At 37.9% G+C, this 25,645-nt stretch overlaps 1 protein-coding gene and 1 long non-coding RNA gene across 3 annotated transcripts; one reads left to right on the top strand and one right to left on the bottom strand.

Moving 5' to 3' along the window:
* Positions 1-4,261: 4,261 nt before the first annotated feature.
* LOC111870677 lies at positions 4,262-12,596 on the bottom strand. Of its 2 annotated transcripts, none has more exons than XR_002843896.2 (7): positions 12,427-12,596; positions 11,961-12,078; positions 10,570-10,722; positions 9,350-9,431; positions 8,365-8,488; positions 7,140-7,221; positions 4,262-5,199 (listed from the first exon to the last, which is right to left on the bottom strand). It is a non-coding gene; the product is annotated as an uncharacterized LOC111870677 (long non-coding RNA). The 2 variants fall into 2 exon arrangements; XR_002843897.2 differs by having other exon boundaries at positions 11,961-12,072.
* A 286-nt stretch (positions 12,597-12,882) lies between these two features.
* LOC111870675 (zinc finger C4H2 domain-containing protein) lies at positions 12,883-24,513 on the top strand. The gene is made up of 6 exons (XM_023863142.2): positions 12,883-12,938; positions 13,449-13,643; positions 15,827-15,998; positions 17,195-17,373; positions 21,977-22,177; positions 23,207-24,513. Exons 1-6 carry the CDS (start codon positions 12,883-12,885, stop codon positions 23,334-23,336), a joined length of 933 nt encoding a protein of 310 aa, XP_023718910.1. The 3' UTR covers positions 23,337-24,513.
* Positions 24,514-25,645: the final 1,132 nt, after the last annotated feature.

Here is a 25,645-nt window from a genome sequence, read left to right as displayed (position 1 = left end):
TACCCAGTTTTGTCAAGATCTGGTTTGATATCTTCCTTCCACCACATTTGCTTTGCCAAGTGGATGCTTTCCAGCATGTTCCAACAAATATATTCCACGTATTTGTGTTCAATTATTTATTGGAGTCCGGCGTAACACAACAACATAATGGTAAATGTAAAAATTACACAGCTACATGTTTCGGCCTTTTAAAGCCATCATAAGGCAAAACACATCATTACTATATTCAGACAGAATTAGTAATCATGTGCTTTGCCTGATGATGGCTTTAAGAAACCAAAATGTGTAGCTAGGTAATTTTAGCCTTCACCATTATGTTGTTGTGTTACGACTGACTCCAATAAAGAATTGTATACAATAACACAACAGGGTGCATGGAAATGAAAAGTATTTGTGTTCCCCCATCTCAGCTACAAGTCCCTGATGTAACTTTCCTGCCAAAACTGGAAAGCTGTATAATCAAGTTCCTTGGTGGGGACATTGTGTGCTATAACACTGTGTTGTAGTCTGGCAGGCGGATACCAGTGTGCTGGTGAAACATACCACGCTGCAGTCTGATAGGTGGATACTAATGTTTTGGTGGAATGTGTGGCTCCATCTTCAGGATGACTCCAGATATCGGACATTTAGATTGCGTAGGTACAGATGTTTGAAGTCACAATATGAAATCATGTCATCCAAAAACAGCAGTTTCATTTGGCTGATGATACGGGATATGATACTGTGTAGGTTGGTAGAAGTTTAATGACATTTCTGAGGAATACAATGCCTTCAGCTTCAATTTTCCATCCTGAAGATGGAGAAAGTATGAAGGCAAATCGAAAATCTTTGCCCCTATTTTTTCAGCCACAAAATACACATACAGGGAAATCAAAATACAGGCAGTGTTCTAACCACCTTTGACTATTTTTCCACACAGTCACCACCCTGGTTGAGGCATCTGTCCCATTGCACCACTAGTTTAGTGATGCCACTGTTGTAGAATTTGGCCGGTTGAGAGCGGAACCACTGCTAGACAGCGGTTTTCGCATCATCATCGGAAATGAACCTCTGGCTTACCAGGAACTCCTTCAGTGGACCGAACATGTGGTAATCACTGGGGGCGAGGTCTGGACTATATGGTGCATGCTCCATAATTTCCCATCCGAATGACTGCAGTCATGCCCAGGGATTCTCATTGATGTTGTGGTTCTCCTCCATGACAACGCCAGGCTTCATGTGGCAAACAGGACCTCCATCCAACTGCAGTCATTCGGATGGGAGATTATGGAGTATGTGCCTTATAGTCCAGACCTCGCCACAGTGACTGCCATGTGTTCAGTACACTGAAGAAGTTCCTGGCAGGCCAGAGGTTCATTTCCGAAGATGACACGAAAACCGCTATCCGGCAGTGGTTCCACGCTCAACTGGCCAAATTCTACAACAGCTGCATCTCCAAACTAGTGGTGCAATGGGACAAATGCCTGAACTGGGGTGGGGACTATGTGGAAAAATATTCAAAGGTACTTAGAACACTGCCTGTATTTTGATTTCCCTGTATGTGTATTATTGCGGCTGAAAAAATATAGGGGCAAAGACTTTTCGATTTGCCCTCGTATATTTTTCTGCAGTGTTGGTTAAAACAAATTACAGAGCATTACATTTCAGAAGACTTGCCCTCAATAATATTGCAGAAAAGTCAGGATGTGATTGAATGTATGTAGTAGAATTCTACTCTTACAAAGTTGGCACTACGTTCCTCCAAAATATTGGGGGACTCCTACCCACCTATACAGCGTCACTTCCAACTTCCTCATGATCACTGCCATCAAAATCTCAAATGTTGCACATAATATTGGTGCTTGTAGATGACTGTACTTCCATTTATGAACAAGAAATAGTGACACACTACAACCATACAGTAATTGTGCTGTACTGATTAAACTGAACTGTGATCAATGCAGATGAATTACATTACATAATGAAATCAATTTGTCAGAGCGTTGTTTGAGCATTTCTTCACCACAGTGGAGATTCTGTTATGAAATCTGTACAAATTAATGAGAAATGGCAAGTCTACCATTGCAACCATTTAAAGCTATTGGCCTGAAGCTTCAGTGGCCCTGCCTGGGCTCCAACTGCACGTGGCCACCTCAAGTTTACAGTGAAACTTTGAGTGCATACAAACATATCATGAAATTTAAGCATTTTTATATCATTTTTCCTAAAGATGTTAGACATTAAATACTACACCAAGTAAAACTATTTTATTGTATCTTTCTCAACAGGATACTGACCAATAAAGAAACAAAATCTTCAGTTGTCTCATACCTTTTGTTTGAATACCACTTACTGAAAAATTAATTACCTATGGGAAGGACGGACAGTGCCTTGTGATGAGCTGATCACCTGCCCAAGGGGTCCTACCAAATATGTAAGATCTAGAAAAACCGAAGTGAATGGAGAAGTTCATGGAGGTAGGCCTAGGCTCACTGGGGCTGTAGTGCCAAGAAAAAAAAAAGTACGGATATTAACAACCATCAATTACTATACACAGACTGCTCTGAGTGAGAATGTTACAAACTAAAATCAACTCCACACATAATTCCAACCTTGGAAGTAACCACACTAACTGGAAAACATATTCTTTTTGCACCTAATGGAGTAGGTGTACATGTTTTAAATTATAACCCTTATTTCATGAAGAAATACACAACCGTAACAAATTTTGTAATAATGTGATTTCAAGTTAATTTCTATTAACAAAGACTAAAACATATTGAAACTGTTTTAAATAATTACGTGGCTGGAATATATGTGACTGAGGTTGTCAGCTTACAGTTATGCATTACTGATATCAAGAAAATGTAAGTTTGGGAACACCTGTAGTCTGTCTGTGTACCATCTTATGTGAAGATTAGTAACACATCAGGATCGTTTCTTGCATCCTGTTGTGTGTTTAATCAATAGTAGAGTGAATTTACCGACTACACAACACGTAAGTCTGGATAAGACACAGGGTGAAATGAGTGAAAAGTGAATGTGACCGTGTGTAATTATACAGCCGTGTTCATACACCTGAAGATGACCTCTTAAGGTCGAAACATGTAGCAATAATAAAAAACGTGTTGTGTAGTCGGTAAATTCACTCTACTATTGATTACAATTCAGACTTCAGATAATGTTCAGCATTGACTTATATATTAATTTTGGGTTCAAATCATCACCAACACCTCCAAGAAGATGCCTTAAGATCAGTCTTACACAATTTCATGACTTGATATTATCAGCTGAGCCTACGTGTCTTTCGAGTTTTCGTGTACCTACAGAAGACTCTTGATTATCTGCATGTGGATTAAAAACAGGACTTTTATAACCACATATAAGATCTGTAACCACCGTCCAGTGTGATTGATAAAAGTTGCTTTTAATTTTTCATCCTTTACATGTTTCGGTCAAAACGACCATCTTCAGAAGGATATTATCAACACTTATGGAAACTACTGTTACATGACATAGATATATATGTTACTTCATTTAACAATATTGAGATGTAATTTATTTGCTAAAACATTTAGAATTCTACAAAAGTGTAAGGACAAGAAGCCAAATTGGTTCTAGTTTAAAACAAATACTGAACTATATTTTATTTAAGCATCCTGTTGCACTATACACTTCTGTATGTAATAATACAAATTCCGTTGTCAATGCAACAATTTATTTGATTGTATTTCTTTGTCTTTTCTTCCTCTATACTACATGTTTCGGCAGCAACCGGCCATCATCAGGTGTATTTTTCACTATGTAGCTGTCACACTGCACACAATCTAAAATCTAAAACACCAGCCTGTCAATTTTGTTTAAAATCTCGCCAACATACACTGGTCAATTTGATTTTAGAATTCTAATTTAAAATGTAAAATTTTATAACTTTTAAAATACAAAATTTAAAGTTTTAAATTACACGGATACCCGCTCTGTGTCCACATGTGCTGCAGAGGCTATTTCTTATTTCTTAAACGCTACTGTCTGGTGATTAAAGATGGGCAGTGACACATACACAGGGAGCCTTAAACATAATACATGAACGGTGCTGAAAATAAGAAATATCCCTGTGATTTAAAACTTTAAATTTTGAATTTTAAAAGTTATAAAATTTTACATTTTAAATTAGAATTCTAAAATCAAATTGATGAGTGTATGTTGGCGAGATTTTAAACAAAACTGACAGGCTGGTGTTTTAGATTTTAGATTGTGTGCAGTGTGACAGCTACGTAGTAAAAAATACACCTGATGATGGCCGGTTGTGGCCAAAACGTGAAGTGTAGAGGAAGAAAAGACAAAGAGCTACAACCGAATAAACTGTTGCATTCACGACAGCATATAGACATATAGACACATACTGAACATTATTTTGTAAACAGACTAATTGTAATCATTTTTAGATGTTTTAACAAATCAATGTACATCTTAATATTAGTTAAAAGATATGACATATATATGTATGACATGTAACAGCAGTTTCCATACGTGTTCATAATATCCTTCTGAAGATGGTCGTTTTGACCGAAACATGTAAAGGATGAAAAATTAAAAAACTTTCATCAATCACACTGGACAGTGGTTAAAACCCTTACATACAATTACTAGTGCGACGGACCAGGATGAACCAACTTATATTTATAACCCATTACAAATGTGTCAGTGCTATATCAGTGGTGCTTTACAATGATTTGCAGTAGACCGTACATCTTCTGATTCTGTTGCTTGTACAATTTTACAGCTTTTCATACTGGCCTACACCTAAACAAGGGTTTCCTTCTTCCCTTGGAAGGATACAATATTGCTATTGCAATCAGGAAATGCCAAATATAATTACTTCATGTCTGATTTAGCTTAGAGGCTATTCATCTGGCTCAAGTCCTATAAGCAAGCAACTAATTAATCACTACAAATTGTACTTTCCAGCTTACAGGTGCCAACAGGTTACCTAAGGAAGCAGGAGAACCACTGTACTCATTTGAATGTGAAATGAACTCTGTGGCCTTCCTTCCAATACACATAGGAACTGTCGGCAGCTGCAAGCTGTGTCTTATTTAAAAATAGAGATTATATTCCAGACAGTAAGAAACAATAAAAACATAAGTCCACGCGAAAGTTCAGAGTTGGTGCCAGTGTATTTCATGAAGAATTTGCAGTTTTGCTTTTGAGATGGTTGCCCTGAAAAAGAAAGAAAGAAAGAAAGAAAATGTAGTAATGCTCATGTTAAACTTGAAGATCTCACAAAAACCTCACATGGTGGTTTTCTTTTTGAAAATTGAATTTCATATTCTGCAGCAAAAACATAAATTTTTAGTAAAGCTTCACAGTACCAAGGAGGAAAGTCTTATTAATCAATCCATCATTAAAATCACACTGTACAGTGTAGTCTACAAATTATAACAAGACAAGTGACAGGCTCAGAGAAAAACAAATATTTACTTTGCAGGAGTATAATCACCATATGACATTATCGACATTACTATATGGCTTCACCTCTACTCAGCCTTTAAGTTAAAGCTACAAATTACTGTTGTTTGCAATGTCAAGATTAGACAAATTTTGAATTGAGTTCACTGGTTTCATCTANACACGTATTAAAGATAAGCAGCGACACACACAGAGAGCGCCTACACTGAACAACACATGAACGGCGATAAAAACAAGAAGTGGCCGCTGCAGCACCGTAGATATAGGGCATGTACCCTGAAAAACTTTAATTGAAAAATTTGAAAAAGAAAGAGAACAAAGATCTTATAGACATTTTAACTTGAATTGGGGTTTAAAAAGTGCTAATTTAAAGATCAAATTGACGCGTGTAGATTGACAAAGATTTTATACCATTGGAAAGACTGGTGTTTTTAAATTTTTAACAAGCAGTGTAACAGTTGCGTGAGTGATACACACCTGATGATGGCCATTTAGGGCCGAAACATGTAGTGTGGAAGAGGAAAAAGAAGTAAAAACTACAATAAAATTGTTGCACTTAAGACGGTATTTGTCCATATATACTGCTGCTTGAAGTCATCAATTCCTCCCAATTTCCAACCCATGGTCTGTGTCTATGTCTACTAGCCTAATGACAATTGGTACAAATATGCTGTGTGTTTTATGAGGAGGCTCCATCTGACTTGCCACAAAGTTGCAGTATTCGCTTCTGTCCCAGGGCTGAAGCTACTGCGTATGTTTGTAGTCAGCAGAAAATAAACGCACAAGAAGTGTGGATGGATATCTGCTATGTGGATTCGTGGACATGTAACGATAACTAAAATTTGCTTCCTTATGGAGCACCATTTAGAAATAGCATCAGATGGTTTCACAGTCTCACGTGCAGCAGGTCCTTCCATAGAACTTTCTAGAAGTTATTCAGTACATGTTTCGACCTAGAAGGTCATTATCAGGTGTTTTAAAATTATAATTGAGGAAACTGCTGTGCTTCCATATTGTAGTTGCTGGTCATCACTATGCAGTCCCTTGTATGCGTATGTATATACGAAGTGGCTTGTTGATCTGCCTGCTGTGTTATGCAGTGCAAGAGGGACATGCAGCATAACAACCCGCCACTTTGTATATACATGCTCACAGAAGGGACCGCATAGTGAAGACCAACAACCACAATATGGAAGCACAGCAGTTTTCTCATTTATAATTTTAAAACACCTGATAATGACCTTATACATCAAAACATGCAGTGAATAACTTTTAGGAAGTTTTACAGAAGGACATGCTGTACGTGAGACTGTGAAACAATTTGGTACTAAATGAAGTGCAGCAGAGTGCTACAATATACTAAAGTAAAGTAAAGGTATCCCTGTAATAGGCCGTGGAGGCCAATAGGTTTGTGAGATGTTGAGGTTCCCACATTTTCTGGGCAATCGAATCACAGATGGCGACAAGGTTGTCAGCCCTATGTGCCAGCCACCCTTTACCCCCAAGAATATTCCAAGAATATACCTGGTACTCATTTCTATTAGAGGATGAGTTGACCCCAGGGACATAGTGCAACTGGAAGGATTAGGTCAATTGAAAAAAATCCAGTGACTTCATCGGGACTTGAACCCATGACCTTCCGCCTTGTATTTGAAATAAGAGCTCATGACCAGATCTGGACTGATACTCACTCCTTCCTGTTCAGTTCTCTTCATTCATTTCTCCACTTTATTTTTGCCAGGTACCTTTCCATGAAATTCATGAGACAGGTATCTGAAATTAGAAATAGAGACAAGATTAAAGTCACCGTATTTTAGGATCTTACAGAATGTGGTCATGTTTCCAAGTAACACATAAAATTTTTTCATCCTGAAGTTTCAGCCAGAAAAAAGGGTATGATCCATATATAGTTCAATCTGTTATTTTGTGAAATAATAAAAATATGTAACATTCCTTTTTCTAACACAACTTACTCATACAGCCAACAACCAGAAACAGGCATGCTACAGCACATTAAAGTCATAGGGATTGAAATGATTAACACAAAATATTGTAATAAAATTATAATGGGACAGTAATAATTTCGAGGCATGTTCCTTCCTAATTCATGCAACCTATCTGCAAAATGAACCATTCTGCCACATTCTATGCCTGCACAACAAACTATATCAAGTACAAAGTATTTACACACTCAAATGTCACAATATGTTGGCTGGTTACAAACGGTCACATACAGAATGGGAGAAAAGGAAGTCAAAACAACACGTATATATCTACATTTTCTACTGAAAGCATCTGATGTGGAAGACAATAATCTCACCACCCATGATAGTGCTACTCAGCAGAGGGACCTCACAATTTAACATGGGATCTAACCCACTGGGAGGAGGGGAAGGGGTATCCTTTGTATTCCTGAAGCTCGAACTCTGGTAGATATGACGGCATCATCTGTGAGCAGAAAAATCTGTACACAGATGCGAGTGAGGATCGAACTCAGAACCTTCTGAATGGGTATAACAGCTTACCCCAGCACCTTTTTCTTAAAGACCTAATTTAAGTGGCTCTAGTGTTGCTCCCACCTCAGTCACCATGTTAATATGGCTGATGGTAAACAACTAAAAGAACATGTGAGCGGCATGATGACAATACAGACTTTCACATAAATTCATCATTTGGTTCACACATTATCGTGAGGATGGCACATGTGGATGATAAACACGTTAGTCACATAATCTTGTCTGTTTCAATGAAAATCTGCTTCCTCCTTGGAAGTTTTTCTTAAAATGGAAATTAATGTGGAAACTTTTTCTGCTCTAAAGAATGTACTACCATTTGACAGGCTACCCTACATTCATTCCTTCATCCATCCATAGTGTGACCTATTTTAAAAACAGATATGCTATTATCGGTGCTGACCTGAAAGCCTCCTTTGCAATCATCTATGTAGTCGAGTTTAACATTTGGTTTGTAACCCTCCTTTTCTTTGAAGTCTGAGGTCGGACCACTGTAGTGCTTGCAATGCCCAGACTTTTCATCATTTCTGAAAAAGTTAAAGCAATGTCATATATTAAATTCTTTAATTAGTCTTCCTTGCTTACTTTGTCCTGTCTTGACCATCACGTACACCTCCCTAATACTCAAGTGGGTCAGTCCCGAGAGACAAGACAAGACTTGCAATCCAGTTATAGAGGAGATTACAAAGTGTTCAAAGCTCAGATATTCTTTACCCTTCAAAATCTCCTACTCTACTCCATAATCAAAGCAAGTGGCTGATCGTTGTGCCCATGACAATTCCTTTCCCTAAAGCCTGCTGCAGTGAAGACTTGACAGCTACAGGAAAACTTAGGTGACTTAGTCTGCAGCCACCTGCTCACGCTAGTTTCTCCCTTGTGGATTTTTATACCCTGAAGATAGAGGCGATACATTCCTCCAATACATCTGTTTACACAATATCTATACAGTGCCACATCCCAGAAGACGACATTCTTCATGAGTGACATTCATTACATAACAAGACACTATACAGTTTAAAAAAAAAANCCCGAAAATCCCTGGTACTCATTTCTGTTAAGAGACTGATTCGACCCCAGGGCCATAGTGCAGCTCGAAGGATTAGGTCAATTGAAAAAAATTAATGGCCTCGTTGGGACTTGAACCGTGGACCTTCTAACTTGTAGCATAGTGCCTCAACCAACTATCCTACCACTACTAATATTAAACATTAATGATTAATGTGTTTCTACTAAAACCCCTAACAAAACTGCAGTATATGATTAAATATGGTACACCATTTATGAAATACTTAAAATATAAACGCACAATTAAAATCAATACTAAAGTGTCAATATCTCTTAATTTGAATAGGCCTATGTTGTACATAAAGAATCTGATAATGACTCACCAATCAAAACTTCATTCCAAGCTCCACATTTGCCTTCTTCTTCCTGACGTTTCTTCTCTTCAATCATTTCCCTCTCAGAGTCCTGTAATGTAAATTTTGTACGAGATTAGCAGAACGCAAATGTGCAGTCCAAAAATTACCAATTCAAAATTACCTTGAGATAGACTGAAATCTCAACTGCTTACCCACGAACCACTGTATTTAAAATTACTGCACTGTAAAGTACTAACTACACTGTGTAGGATTTGAGCTTCTGACAGCAGTGGTTTTTGAAGAGTTCTGTCATTTAGGATATAATGCCGTGTAGTCTGTCGAAAGTCACGAGACATTTTGCAGATACATGTCACCTCCATCTTCAGTGTTGAAGAATAAATCAAGTAAGAAACCAGCACTGGCAGGTAACAAAGCCAAGCTTCCTACCTGCTTCATGCTGGCTTCTTGTTTCGTTTATTCCTTGACCCTGAAGATTCAGGTGACATGTTCCCCCGGAAATTCAGATGATACCCCAGAAGACAGAATTCTTCTGGCTATACTGATCATCTTGAAACTTCTTTGCCAAAATATCTTTTTAATATGCTTTAGTATCCTTTAAAGTTACAGATCTATTAGAAGCATACTCTCATTCTGCCAAGCAATGTACACCTGCCAAACTAATTCTGAGTTTGCAGTGAGAATACTGTGACGATTAACATTCAATTCACTTTGCAATGAATAAAATTACAAGAACTATTGGTTCTGAGCTCTTTATTCATCCCTATTTCAATTTCACATATAATTCCTAGTAACGTCTTTTCTACCCTTGTATCCTGCACATGGCACAGGGAGAAAAAAGAAAGGCACTATCTTATGGGAAGTAACATCCTGTAAGTCCATTGACATTCCTCCAAGATGCTTATGGACATTATCACATTATACAGCATTTTGTTCCAGAAGGTACCACTTTTCAAGAAGAAGAGGAAAAAGGTTCTACCAGCTCAACTATCACATTCTTATTGTATAACGAGTGCTTTCCTTTCTAATTTCTGTTGGATGTTTCCAGTTCAGTAATTTATATATCCATTAGGAGGGAATTCAACTCTAATTAAAATATATTCTAATACTGTTGCAGCTGCAGTAAGTAACTGTACATGAGCAATGGACTGTATCTTGTCTTGACACATGCTAAATCAAAGTGCCTTGCCAAGTGTACATTTATCTGCGGATGGTTATACTGCACTCACAAGTAGTTCCTGAGAGTCCTCATCTGTGTTGCCAGCCAGACCATAAGTGTGGATGTCACCCAATGTACAGCAGAATGCTGTGGTAGCATTCAGCACAATGGAACCACCTTCTGTGTTTCCTTCTGAGTTTCTTCCCAGTACTTACTCTGCCACCTACAAACATCACAAATCGCAAAGAGTCAAATTATGTAGTTATACAGCATCCTGTTTTGTAGTATCCATAAATGCAAAGCTGTCCCTATGCTTAATTAGTTATGCTCTAGATAGAGGTGAGTGGCCAGCTCCATGCCACTCCCACACCCGGGGAAACAGCCCCTGGTGCCTATTTGACAGGAGGCCATAATAGGTCTCAATAACCACAATACTTGGTTGAGGGGCTATGCTACAAACCAGAAGGTCGCGGGTTCAAGTCGCGATGAGGTCACTGGATTTTTTTCAATTGACCTAATCCTTCCAGCCACACTATGGCCTTGGTGTCGACTAAGCCTCTAACAGAAATGAGTACCAGGAATTAATTAAATAATTTTCCTGGGGAGTAAAGCACGGCCGGCGCAAACGGCTGACAACCTTACTGCCATCTTTGAGCCGACTGTCTAGATAATGTCGGACCTTCAACGTCTCACAACACTATGGGCCTTCACGGTCTCATACAAGGATAGCTTTACTTTATAACCACAATACAAGAAACAATGACAGTATAAAAAAAGTAGAGCTCTCCCTCTAACAGGCCATGGAGGCCCATAGGGGTGCGAGACATCGAGACTCCCATACTTTCTCGACAATAAGCTCACGGATGTTGGTGAGGCTGTCAGCTTTACACGCCAAGAATATTCCTGGTACTCATTTCTGTTAGAGGCTGAGTTGACCCCAGGGTCATAGGGTGACTGGAAGGATTCAGTCAATCTAAAAATCCAATTACATAACTGGGAATCGAACCCATGACCTTTCAGTTTGTAGCACAGTAAGAAAGGATGATAATATTATTTAAATGTGAACATATGATTTACTGGTTTGAGGCCCACCATAACAAACTGTGAGAGAAACAATTTAATAGCCCTCACGTTAAATTACAATATAGTTTCTCTAGGGTACAGTGGTTTTGTACAGTAACCATGGAGGAAACATCATAATGAACTTTACTACAAAGTTCTGTGCAACATTTTATAACTGGAACATTTGGAGACACTATGTATGAACTAAACATGGCACAGGATTCTGTAGCTAGGGACAATTTCATTACTTCCCACCACCTATCCATAGGGCTGCTCCTCTCTTGTCTCAGGGAGAAAAAGCAGAGAGGTGAAGATGGCCTTGAGTGAACAAGAGAAATGATCCCTACTACAGCCAGACATTTGTGAGGATTAAAAAGAAAATCTGCCGGTGTGATGTACCTATTCTACACTGTTCTTTGATTCTGTAACAGCCTCCGTGCTTTCTTGAGGGCTATCCGTAGCTCCAGCTCGCTGTCATCGGGCTCAATCTTGACGGTGGACAGTATCTCTTCTGTTGCTGAAAGTTATGTCCGACTATTAATAACATTCAAAACTGTTCCTGCACCACATTTCCTTTCATGATTTCACAACACACTTCGTAGCAGAAACTACAGAGTATCAAATGGCTGATGATTAGTAAACAATGTATTCAAAAGTCTTGGTGCTTGTCACCTGATTAGGGATACTAAGTCCAATCTACATTTGCCTGGTGGTACTGTGACAAACCATGAAGAGACGTAAGTCAGGTTAGCCAGGTATTCCAGCGGATATTCATGAACACAAGAACCCCGTTCCATTTTATTTATTTATTTTATTTTATTTTTTTTTATTTCGAACTGTGGAAGTAACATGAGTCTGTACTTACGGTACGATTGGGCGTGTTTCTCTCTTCTCGTAGCAGTTCAAGAATTTTTTGTGCTGATCTGTGTTGTATTTTAAATTTATGACAACAAGCACTCGTTACCTCACTTGTTTCGCCACTATCATTGATGAAAACTTGATTGTCATCACCATTCGGCACTGAACGAACTGCCATTTTGGATTTATGATCGATGGATCGATCGTCATCGAGTCATCGATGGTGATCGATCTCTCGGGAATTTCTTATGCAGCTACTAATAATTTTGTAGAAACACCAAAATGATTCAACTTACAAAATAATTTATACTCAACATCATACAGCTCTCGTATGTTGAGTGCCATTAAACTACGAGAACAAAAACATAATTAATTTTGAACTTTGATCAAAGATAATGCAATAGTTGTACATTTTAAACTGGATTCAGCTCAGTCGGTATAGCGACATGCTACTTGCTGCACGATGAAGGGTCTGCTGGATTGGTGGATTTCAGTAGATTGCATTATGTCTTCGACAGAGTAAAGTAAGTACGCACACCAGCCCAGAGACTGTGCATTTGGAAAGGCGGATAGCTTCTTTCGGCAGCAATATATACGTTCTCACATTTCTAGGTCGCTTTCTGTGGGATGGTGCCAAATGATATGAATTCCCTACATTAGCACTGAGATTGTTTTTACCATGAACGCCCTTAACAGTCATAGATATTTTGGGTGAGCCTCGAAACTGTTCGTGGCATGTCCTTAATGGACGCTACTGCTCTCTCCTTAACGTGGATCCTAACAGCTTTACCTAAATCTGTTGATGGATTTGATGAAATTCTAGTTATCTGAGTTCACATTCTTACGTGGTACATGACAATTATTTCTGTACTGATACTACTCTCTTCTGACGACCGTAAATTCCTCTCCAATTAACGTGTGGTTTATTTCCCTCGCGCGGTCCATGAGTTATTAACTACATAACTACCATCTAGCGGAAATGTAACGTAGTCTACGGAGCAACTAGCGCTTCTTGTGGTCGGAATGTAGAAGTATATCGGACGCGATCGAAGGCATCGAAGGTGAACACGGTGGCAAAGGAAAACAGAGACGGAGGTTTGTTTACGATTGTTCTGTGTCAAATGCGGAAAGTACTGCAGGAGGAGCGCTGTATGGTGATGCCGTAAACATGACCACTGATGAAAGAACTATATTTGCAAAACTGGAAGCACTGAAGGAAATTAGGTGAGGAATTAACAAAGAATCCCAGTAACGATTACATTTTGAGGGAGGGGGATGTTTTACGAAACTTTTTAATTTTGAAGTCGCATGCACCCATTTAAGGGTAGTTCATTGTCATTTCTGATTGAGGTAGGTTACTGGAAGTGTAGTTTTGTGAAGTGTCCTTCGTTCAGGCAGTGGTTGAATTATTTATGACAGTCTCCAATATTAGTGCATATTATAATCATAGCAGTATGTGAACAGAGACGTGACTTAAATTTTATTTCGTTGGAATTTAGCACAGCTTGTATTTGACGTGATATAATTGGTGGCAGCCTGCTTTATATTTGGGAGGTCCAGTTGAATGTTCTACCTGACGACTGGCTATACTAACATTTCGTAGTTTTCCCCAGTCCTTCATGCTGGGATAGTATCATGATTTATTATTCACTAACAATCATTCCATGTAATGCTATAGTGCTATATAATTTGAGCTACTGACAACATTATTAATCCTCATCAACATCAACATATGGACCTTTCAGTGCACTCTGTTGCTCCCAAAGATAAACTTATACTTTCAGCGTAACTTCCAGCATCCAGGGGATCTTGTTCCTCTAGGTGTATAGTACATTAACTGTTTTGAAATGCATTCAGGTTCCATTCTTTCAGCATGATAAATGAAGTGAAGTCTGTTATTCTGAGTTCTGTTATTCGAGTTGGATTTATTACAAATACAAATCACTCCGTCCAATGTGACATATAAGTTTTACTACATGAAAACCTATCAACCCTTACATGTTTCGGTCCTTATGGACCATCTTTGGAGGGAACATCATTACAAGCTGGAAACTACTATCACAATACGTGTTTTGATTTAATTACATACACATGTCCTATAATGCACAGTACGCATAGAATTGAATGTTTCACAATCACAGCAGCTTCCTGGTACTGTAAAGTTTTTTAAAAAAAATTTTCTAGATATTGTTTAAAAACTTAGTAGTAAAACTTATATGTCACATTGGACGGAGTGATTTGTATTTGTAATTGTTAGTGTGACGGACCACAATGAAACAAATAAAAAAAATGGGTATATTAGCTTTGTTTCTAATTATGGTGTTTCTGATTTGATCCTGTTATATGCAATTCACCACATTCCTAAGAAATTTAATTTCATCTGTCTATATCTTTTTCCTCTACTTTTTTATTGATATCTGTATATCAAAGCAGTATTTTAATGCTGTGTTAGCCATAGTTTTATAAAGTTTAATTATAATTAAACAAAATTACAATTTAAGGATCTCTAAATAAACCAAAAATAAATATACAAGTAAATACCACATGTCCTATTATCATATTCATTCATACATTGTCAGTATACAAAATGTTTTCCCGTCTGTAAAAACAAAATAACGGACTTGGGGGTTTAGTTGTGCTGACCACGCGACACGCCCTCTATCCACTAAAGCTGGCACTAACTTCAGTGACAAGCGGCTGCTCGGTCAATATAGTTCACTTGCGGACTAAAACCACAGAAAAAAAATACAGTATTCTTTTACAGTGTTTCAACTGTTATCAAGAAGCTGAAAATTTTTAATGTTTGTAACATGTTTTAAGTTTTTCTGGAAAATGGCTGTATTAAAAGTAACATGACCCAGAGATCTATTACCATTACAAATTTAAAGATCGTAAATTGAATGCTGTTATTTTTATTTCCACTTAAAGCATTTATATGACTGCCATGATTGTATTTTTAAAATAAGATATTGTATANGGCAAATTGCAGCCGCGGCGCGCACTTGATTGTACGCACTGTATTTGTCTCCATAGTTGAATATTGTAGTGGACCAAATATTGTCAATTGAATGCATCCAGTCCAACGTGCAGCAGTAGCTGAAATGGACTATCACCACTTCTTCCCACATTATTTTCAATTCTACTCTTGCAGTTGTCGAGCTTTACATTTCATATTACTAGGTAAGGGCTGTAGTTGACAAACTGCCATCCTAATACATTGTCATCCCTGAAACTAAAGCCATGAGTTCTTATTGTAGTTGTATTGAGTTGTATTGTATTGTATTGCAGATAATGGCCATGTAGAAGAAAACCACAAGAACATTGGTGCATTTTCCAGTGGCAGGTATTTCAGAACTACAGCAACCCATAGACATTATAATGAATATTTGTCTGTGTTCTTCTGACAGGGCCAAGACCCTTCAATTGGAGAAGATGAAACTTAGAATAATTCATGAAGTTGAAGCTACAGAACAAGAAGACAAGTGTTTATCCGAATATAAACAGGAGATGGATTTGTTAATGCAAGAGAAGATGGCCCATGTTGAAGAACTGAGGCAAATCCATGCAGATATAAATGCTGTGAGTAGTTGTGTGTTATGCATAATTAATTGGTGAAATCTTAATGACTTAGCTTCATGTGCAAAGTATCTGTTTGTGATTATGTTTTGGCCACTGATTCTATTGTGACCATACATAAAATAGTCTGGTCTTTCAATGATCAGTTCCATTTCACAGCACAAATTCTATAATTCAAGGTGTGATTCATGAAGTCAAAATATTTAATGTCAATGCCAAATTGTTATTTCCTGTGAATACTAGGCCAATTGCAATTTGAGTCATCATAAGGGCGGCCGCACACTAACTGCGTCAAGACAGGCATCAAGACATGAGACAGAAGATGTAGTCTTGCTTCATGCATGATTCATCAGCATGAAGCTGACATCACCATCATGATTCAGACCGGTGTGCAGCGGTTTTCATAATTTCATTCGTTTCAACTGACCTCCTATCTTTGCGTCATGTCGCAGGCATTGTGTCTTAACTGTTACATGTCTTGACATACGACGGTGTGCAGCCTACCTAAGAATGACATTAATGTTGCTCCCACCCTAGATGCTCACTTGGCCAGCTTTCCACTGAGATAGTATGTCGTTTAGGTCACAACTTCTTCCTTTCAGATCCTCTCCAATTCATCACTCATCCATCATCCATCCATTCAATTGCATTTCAGCATCCTGTTGTGTTGATATATTTACTTCCATCTTTAATGCAGCTCTGTTCACAGTCTCCTTAATATAAAATAGCACTAAAATCACAATCAACTGCTAAATATTTTGGCCTTACTTGGCAGCTGTTCACTTGTTGAAACTGGTGCACTGCTTCACTTTTCACTTTAAAACATTCCAGTGCCATTACATTTTCATCGTTCACATTAATACACATTTCTTTGGGAACATAACTCTTTATCCTTTCCAATGCCACCCACCCCTTGTGGCGTCCATGATTTTTGTGTTTGTTTAGCCCTGTGAATATTGGCATGCTGTTATCATTTTTATGTCCACATGTAGCAGATGATTGTGATTTTAATGTTAATTTTAATTATTGAGATAGTGTAAACAGAGTTCCATTAAAGACGGAAGTGAACGTGAAAAGTGATCCATCCATTCAACGCTACTGAAAGTTTCTTATAGCTGCCTACTTCTAAAACAGGAAATTGTTCCAACAGACTCTGTATATGTTGGAGCACAATTTGATGATTGTACTGTTCTTTACAGATGGAGAACGTCATAAAGCAGGCAGAAGAATCTCGTAACAGAGCACTCGATACAGCCAAACGTATACATGAAGAGTACAGGCCACTCAAATTGGACATTGATCGTATGAGGCGTGAGTACTTGGGCCTGGAAAGGCTTCCCGAACTTCACGAGGAAGAAGGAGATTTGATTACACCAGAGTAAGAAACAAGATTCTTAAGTGTAGACTGTACTTGTACTGAATTCATACCCAGTAAGTGAATGCTTGTTATACAGAAATGGTGAAAATGTTTGTCAGATCTTGTATAATTTGCCACACGGTAGTCTTGTTCATAACAGGATTTCATCCTGTCGTGCGTATAGAAATCTGAGAATATGACCATTGACACAACAATAAATGAAAGAGATCTTCAGACAAAGAGGAAAATCTATTTATTTGTATAAGCATAGATTTTCCATGTTAGGTGGGTCTGTCACCACGGCATGGCGTGTCCTCAGGTTGCGGATGGAGGAGACGCCCTCCAGTTTTGGAGGGAAGCTGTGAATATATTGAATAAGCATTCATGGACAGCCGACAAGGGGTGGCCCTCCAGCTTGGGGGTTGGACGTGGGGCTAACAACTCCTCACCATAAAAAATCATTATGTTACGAAAGTGAACACAAAGCCTCGGACCTGGACTGATTCCCTGGATAAAAGACCTAAGCTAGTGAAGATGGATATGAGATTTGGCACTTGGAATGTACAAAGTTTGTATAGGGCAGGTTCGCTCAGGGCAGTGCCAGAAGAAATCTTAAAATATAAGTTAGATTTAGCGGGATTACAGGAGGTCAGATGGGATGGAGGTGGCATCCCACCAGCAGGCGAATATACATTTTTCTATGGAAAGGAGAATGAAAATCATGAATTAGGTACAGGTTTTTTGTACATAAGAGAATCGTATCAGCAGTTAAGAGGGTAGAATTCGTTAGTGATAGGATATCATATATAATACTAAAAGGTCGCTGGTGTGATATGATTGTTATGAATGTTCATGCCCCAACAGAAGATAAAATTGATGACATAAAGGTTAGATTCTATGAAGAACTGGAACATGTATTTGACAAATTCCTGAAGTACCCTATGAAAACTTTGTTAGGAGATTTCAATGCCAAAGTAGGGAGGGAAGACATTTTCAAACCAACAATTGGGAATGAGAGTTTTCATGAAATTAGTAATGATAATGGAGTTAGAGTAGTAAACTTTGCCACATCAAAACATCTTACTATCAAAAGTACAATGTTCCCACATCATAACATCCATAAATTTACTTGGACGTCTCCTGGTGGGAAGATACACAATCAAATAGACCATATTTTGATAGATAGGAGACGGCACTCAAGCATACTTGATGTCCGATCATTCAGGGCAGCAGATTGTGATACTGACCACTACCTGGTGGTGGCAAAGGGTAGAGGAAGACTGGCAGTGAGCAAACAAACAACACAGAGTGTTCATATGGAGAGGTTCAATCTCAAGAAATTAAATGAGGTAGACGGTAAAGAGCAGTATTGTGTTGAAATCTCAAATAGGTTTGCGGCTTTGGAAAACTTGGACACTGAGGTGGATGTTAATAAAACTTGGGAAGCTATTAGAGAGAATATAAAAATGTCAGCCAAACAGAGTCTAGATTATTATGAACCGAAGAAGCATAAGCCATGGTTCGATGAAGGATGCTCAAAATTATTAGATCAAAGAAAGCAGGCCAAATTGCAATGGTTACAGGATCCAAGCGAGTTAAATAGGGATAATCTGAACAATATAAGATACAAAACCAGCAGGCATTTCAGGAACAAAAAGAAGGAATATCTGAAAGACAAAATTGATGAGCTTGCAGTGAACAGTAAGAACAAGAACATTAGAGACCTGTATAGAGGAATAAATGACTTTGAGAAGGGTTACCAGCCTAGCAGTAACTTAGTGAAGGACGAAAATGGTGATCTGCTTGCAGATTCCCACAACATTTTGAATAGGTGGAGGAACTACTTCTCTCAGTTATTGAATGTACATAGGGTCAGTGCTATTAGGCAAACAGAAATTCATACAGCTGAGCTGTTAATACCTGATCCTAGCCCTTAGGAGGTTGAACGTGCTATTGCAAAATTGAAATGGTATAAATCGCCAGGTAGTGATCAAATTCCGGCAGAACTTATTCAAGCAGGAGGCAAAATATTACGTTCTAAGATCCACAATCTAATTACTTCTATTTGGCATAAGGAAAAATTGCCTGACTAGTGGAAGGAGTCTGTTATTGTACCAGCTCACAACAAGGGTGATACAACTGACTGTAGTAATGATCGGGGGATATCACTGCTATCAACTTCATATAAAATTTTGTCCAATATTCTTCTTTCAAGGTTAAGTCCATATATAGATGAAATTATTGGGGACCATCAGTGTGGGCTTTGACATAACAGATCAACTACAGATCAGATCTTTTGCGTTCGTCAGCTATTGGAGAAAAAATTGGAGTACGATGAGACAGTACATCAGCTATTCATAGACTTCAAGAAAGCCTATAATTCAGTTAGGAGGGAAGTATTGTACAATATTCTAATAGAGTTTGGGATACCCATGAAACTAGTTAGGTTGATTAAAATGTGTTTAAACGAAATGTATAGTAAAGTCTGTGTAGGTAAACATTTGTCTGATAAATTTCCTATCCAGAATGGTTTAAAACAAGGAAATGCTTTTTCGCCACTCCTTTTCTACTTTGCCTTAGAATATGCAATTAGGAAGNCTGTCTCGTCACCAAAATGCAGGGAAAAATCATAACATAAAGATAGGAAACAGATGTTTTGAAAATGTGGCACAGTTCAGATATTTGGGAACAACGATAACAGATCGAAACCTGATTCAGGAGGAAATTAAGAGGCGATTGAACTCAGGTAATGCTTGCTACCATTCAGACCAAAACCTTTTGTCTTCTTGTCTGTCGTAGAAAAACATAAAAATTAGAATTACAAAACTATAATTTTGCCTGTGGTTCTGTATGGGTGTGAAAGTTGGTCTCTGACATTAAGGGAGGAACATAGACTGAGGGTGTTTGAGAACAGGGTCTTGAGAATATCTGGACCGAAGAGGGATGAAGTGACAGGAGGATGGAGAAAACTGCATAATGAGGAGCTTCATAACTTGTACTCTTCTCCAAGTATAATTAGAATGATCAAGTCAAGGAGGATGAGGTGGGCAGGTCATGTAGCACAAATGGGGGAGACGAGGAATGCGTATAGGATATTGGTGGGAAATCCACAAGGAAAGAGACCACAGGGAAGACCAAGGCGTAGGTGGGTGACAATATTAGAATGGATCTTAGAGAGATAGGTTGGGGTGGTATGGTATGGATTGGATATATCTGGCTCAGGATAGGGACCAGTGGAGGGCTCTTGTGAACACGGCAATGAACCTTCAGGTTCCATAAAATGCTGGGAAATTCTTGAGTATCTGCAGAATTGGCGGCTCCTCCAGAAGGGCTCAGCTCCATGAGTAAGTAAGTATGCATAGATTTTATGCTACATGTTTCGACCTGTATATAGGTCATCATCAGGTGTATATATATATAATATCATATATATGAACTGTAAATCAAGTTATGTTATATGTTCAGTTAGCTGTCTACATACCGATTCTGTTGTGCAAATGGTGTAAATGTTGCTGATGAATCTCTTAATAGAATGACTGCAAATTTTTGTCTTGTATTGGAAAGAAAAACAAAAACAAAACACACTCCGTGGTCTGTAGTCCGCAAGTGAACTATATTGACCGAGCGACTGCCGCTTGTCGGCGAAATTAGTGCCAACTTTAGTGGATAGAGGGTGTTATGTGGTCAGCACGACGAATCCCCACGGCCATTAATTTCGGGTTTCTGTACCAGAGCCGCTGTTTCCTTGAAATAGCTCTTCAATTATCCTCACAAGGCTGAGTGGACCCCGTTCCAGAACCACTACTCAGAAAATCTGGTAGCACTGGGAATCGAACCTGGGACCTCTGGATCTGTAGCCATGAACTTTGATCACTAGACTACAGTGGCAGTCATCTTGTGTTGAAAACCAAATATAAAATGGCTAAGTTAATTATACATTTATAATACTAATTCTGATTTATCTTTCTATTAAAAATAAAATCTGTCAAACTACTTAGGTGCTAGCAAGACACACACGCACACTTACCTACAAGCAGAGAGATGACATTTGAAGAACCACTTTTCATGTTCTTGGAGGCTGAAAATGCATAAATTTGTTAAAATCTAAAGATTTTTTTTTTTTTCAAAATCACAGCACTTTCACAAATACGTTACTTGTATAAGAAAGTAAAAGGAGTTCAACAGGACAGCAAAATGTTGTAGTACATATGAGTGTACCTCTGGAATTACTTGTAATTATTAAAATGCAAATGTTAATGACAGTTTGTGAGAAACTACACAGATTTACATTCATTGGAAGTATATGTTCGATGACTGGAATTTAAAAATTACGCTAGGAAAGAACTAGAAGTACAATCCTTGCAAACAAAATAGGTAAACACAAACAAAACAATGACTGATGAAATAATACTGAAGCAGTGTAGTGTACAGTAAACTGAAAAGATGCTAAGACAAAGGCAGACCTTGGGATAGCTGAAATGACTGTGTGAATTCATACGAGGCTTGATGTCTACTATAATGTGAAGGAGGGGAGGACATTTTCACTGACATTGAACTTGCATGTGTATATCATCATTCGGATATTAATGATATGTAAGTCATTCTGTGATTTATGTTCCTCTAGTTACTTTGAAAAGCATTTCAAAACTGATTGGCGCCCTGAAATGCGTGAGGAACCAACACTGTCCACTTTGGCTTTAGCACATCAGGGGGCTGCTTCAGCATTTCTTGCCCCTACTCAGCCACCAATGCAGTTGGTTCAAAGCTCAAATAAGGCTGAGCAGCGTCCAATGCAACCTGCACCAGGTCCTGCACCTACTTTTAGGTGAGATGGAGAAGCGTTAAACAGATCAACATTTCATATTTTGCTGGAAGTGCCCTCTTTATTATTGGGGGAAGGGGGTATAAAAATAACATATTTATAAATTTTCTAACCAGGTAATGTGGTGAGTTGACACTTGTCAGATTTATAGTTAAATTCCTTGTTAAAATCTGACATGGAGAAAATATCCTAAGCAACAGTTTCCTTAGTCATGGCTAACAACTTAAGATAAAAGCTTGGAAAATATGTAATAGCTCTTCCTCACCACAACATTTAGTTCATATGGGTTATTAAACTTTTATTTAATAGATACAATTATTGACTGAAAGTCGTCATGGAGTGCCTAATGCCCTGCTTCATATGTGGAAGGTCATGGCTTATTTTTCTGTAGACTATCCTGACAGATTTTTCGTGGCCTTTCTCAGTCTCTTCAGGCAAATGCCAGGATGAAACCAAAAACTGGGCAATGATCTTTTCCTTCTACATCTTTCCAGTTCATAATTCACTGATCATCCTATCATTTAACACTGTAATCTGAGCTATTGAAACTGTTGTTACATAAACCATAAATGAACAGGATATAATTACTGAAAAGTGAACCCCTATTTAATGGTCCTCGGTTTAAGGTTTTCCCCCTAATCTAATGTTCAAGTGATGAAAAGTCCATTTAAAATTTTTTTCACTTTGATTCAAATCCATTGGTCCCTAAAGAAATGTTAAATACAGGTTTCATTCTGTGTACTTCACAAAGATGTAATTTTCGTTTTATCTGTAAGAGCAGAAATTAACAAAAATGCATCGGTAGAGAAATAATATTTTCCTGTACATATTTGTCTTATTGAAATTTTTAAAATTATTTATAATTTTGTACTTAATATGTTGGCAAACGTGCAAGGTGTCTCCAAACTAATATGTAAAAGAAATTTGAAACACTATTTGCTATGAGATACATTTGTTAGCAAGTATATATATGTATGTAAGAACTATGTACTTTAAAATTTTTAAGCGTGTGTTCTGTATAATTATTTACAGGCAACAGCCCCCACCTATGAAGTCATGCCTTAGTTGTCATCAGCAGATTCACCGAAATGCCCCGATTTGTCCATTGTGCAAGGCTAAATCTCGTAGCCGGAACCCTAAGAAGCCAAAGAAGAAGGACTGAAATATGCCTGACACTACAAACACAAATGCAAGGCAGCTGTACTAATGACATGCATTTTCAGCACTAGGAACGCTAGTGTATGACTAACACTAGCTTCCCTAGCTTTTAATTTTATCAAGATGTACTTGGCACAGCATTCAAGATAATATCATGGACAGGGGTGGGAGAATTATTATCCTTGTTCATTAATTACTGATTCTGGATTATTACTTGTGTCATCAAGGAATCAGAAAAGTCTCTTCTTGAGTCAGAGTATATTGTAAAATATTCATGGAGAAAATTAAATCAGTAGTAATAAATTAGACAGAGACATACCATAAAGTAGCTTCAGATATCCCTGTCTTACCCAGTTCTTATTCAAGAATGCTACGAACAAACGATGATGTTCACGAACAAATACAGCTCAGTCAGTGTGTCTACATGAGAAATATTATAAGCATTAAACTGTACAAGTCTGAAAGAGCTTGGCGCCATCCAATGGACCCTGCGCAGTTAAGTCGTGTACTTATACAGCATGATGGAACTGGAGCCAGCTTTTGAAGCATTTTTTAATCAGATGATGAGACAATGAAAAATATGCAGCCCATGTGTCATTTTTAACATGCCTTCACAAATTTTATTTATGTCAGTTCAGGACATTGATAGAGCTCTCACTGGTGTTTGCACATGACTATGGATTAAGAACTGAGACAGGTATTCAGAATTTGTGAAGCCTTATCCAAAGCTTAGTCATGCTTAGAAACTTTAAGCAGATTTTGTTTTGTTGTGTGGTGTAAGAGTTAGGATGTTTCATGTAATCTCTTGTATAGCTTTCACCTTGATCACATGAAACACTCAAAAGCTATTCCATGAATGTGAGTTGTTTACCTTTTCCAAGTAAAGTTATCCTTTTAACAATTTACATAAATATCAAGTGTCAAGTACTGTTCTGATAGCCTAAAATGATGGGTCAGAATTATTGGCTTTGATTGCTGTAGTCACTGCTGTGCGTGCACCAGTGCAAACGTCAGGCAACAAAATTTTTCCCATATATGGGATCTGAAGTTCTCATGCCAGTGGGTATTAAGATTTTGGGTTGCTCCAGAATGTTTGTACCTCTGTATAAGACTATAAAGTTTCATGTCTCAGAAGACTGTAATCTTAAAACATCTGAGATTCCCTGTTGTAGAAGAAGAAACAGTAGATGCCCAAAATAAGCCATTAATGTTATAACTGAAGGTGTACTAATTTATCTGTGTTACAAGCTGGAAGGTCGCGGTTTTGATTCCCAATGATGTTATTGGATTTTTTCAATTGACCTAATCTTTCCAGCTGCAATATGGCCCTGGGGTTGACTCAGCCTCTAACAGAAATGAGTACCAGGAATCTTCTTTGGGGACAAAGGGAGGCCAGTGCATAAGGCTGACAACCTTACTGCCATCTGTGAGCTGTGTGTCTATTGGAAATATGGGAACCTCGACATCCCACAACCCTATGGGCCTTCATGGCCTGTTACAGGAATAGCTTTTATTTTTTTCTTACCTAATTTATTGTGCAGCTGCTATTCTTAGCCCACATAATGTCACCAACTGCATCCAGTAGAGTTTGCCTCCTAAAATGGGCTGAAGGAATTGATGCCTCTTCTCCCTTCATTCCAACCTCAATTTCAGTTCACAAATGAGGTTCTGGCAGCTGTATCATGGAGGTATAATCTTACATCTATTTGGGAATAAAACATTACAAAATTTTAGGCTACATTAAATTTTAAGTTTTTAATTTAGGTTTTGTAATGAGCAGTCCTGAGTAACTGATGAAGCTGAGTATAAAATAACTTGTAGCACTGTCCAGTGTGATTGCTTTATAAAAGTTGTATTTCAGTATTTCATTTTTCTTAATGTGATTTGGTTGGGTTGACCATCTTGAGAAGGACACTGTCAATATTTAGCAAACCAATATATAAAAGTTATACCTTGTAACTACATTAAGTACATGAAGTGGTTGGAACATTTATAAGTTATTATAACTAAATTAATTACACAGTCAAGTACTATTTAAAATAAGGTTGTAAAAACTTTTTGTTGAAACTAGAACCAATGGTTTGTGTCTTAAAATATCTTCTCATTAAAGGAAGAAGATTGTGTGATTGTAATGGTGGTTTCCTAAATGTTGATTGTGCCCTTCTGAAGATGGTCAGCCTGACTGAAACATGTTAAGGAAAATGGAATATTGAAATACAACTTTTATAAATCAATCACACTGGACAGTGCTATGTGTCAATTTATATTATTGCTTATGTGACAGACCAGGATGAACCAAGTCAAGTTGATGAA

This window comes from Cryptotermes secundus, unplaced genomic scaffold (assembly GCF_002891405.2).
Source record: "Cryptotermes secundus unplaced genomic scaffold, Csec_1.0 scaffold3092, whole genome shotgun sequence".
Lineage (NCBI taxonomy): Eukaryota > Metazoa > Arthropoda > Insecta > Blattodea > Kalotermitidae > Cryptotermes > Cryptotermes secundus.
Note: the sequence above shows the minus strand (reverse complement) of the source record. Positions and strands in the feature narration are given on the sequence as shown.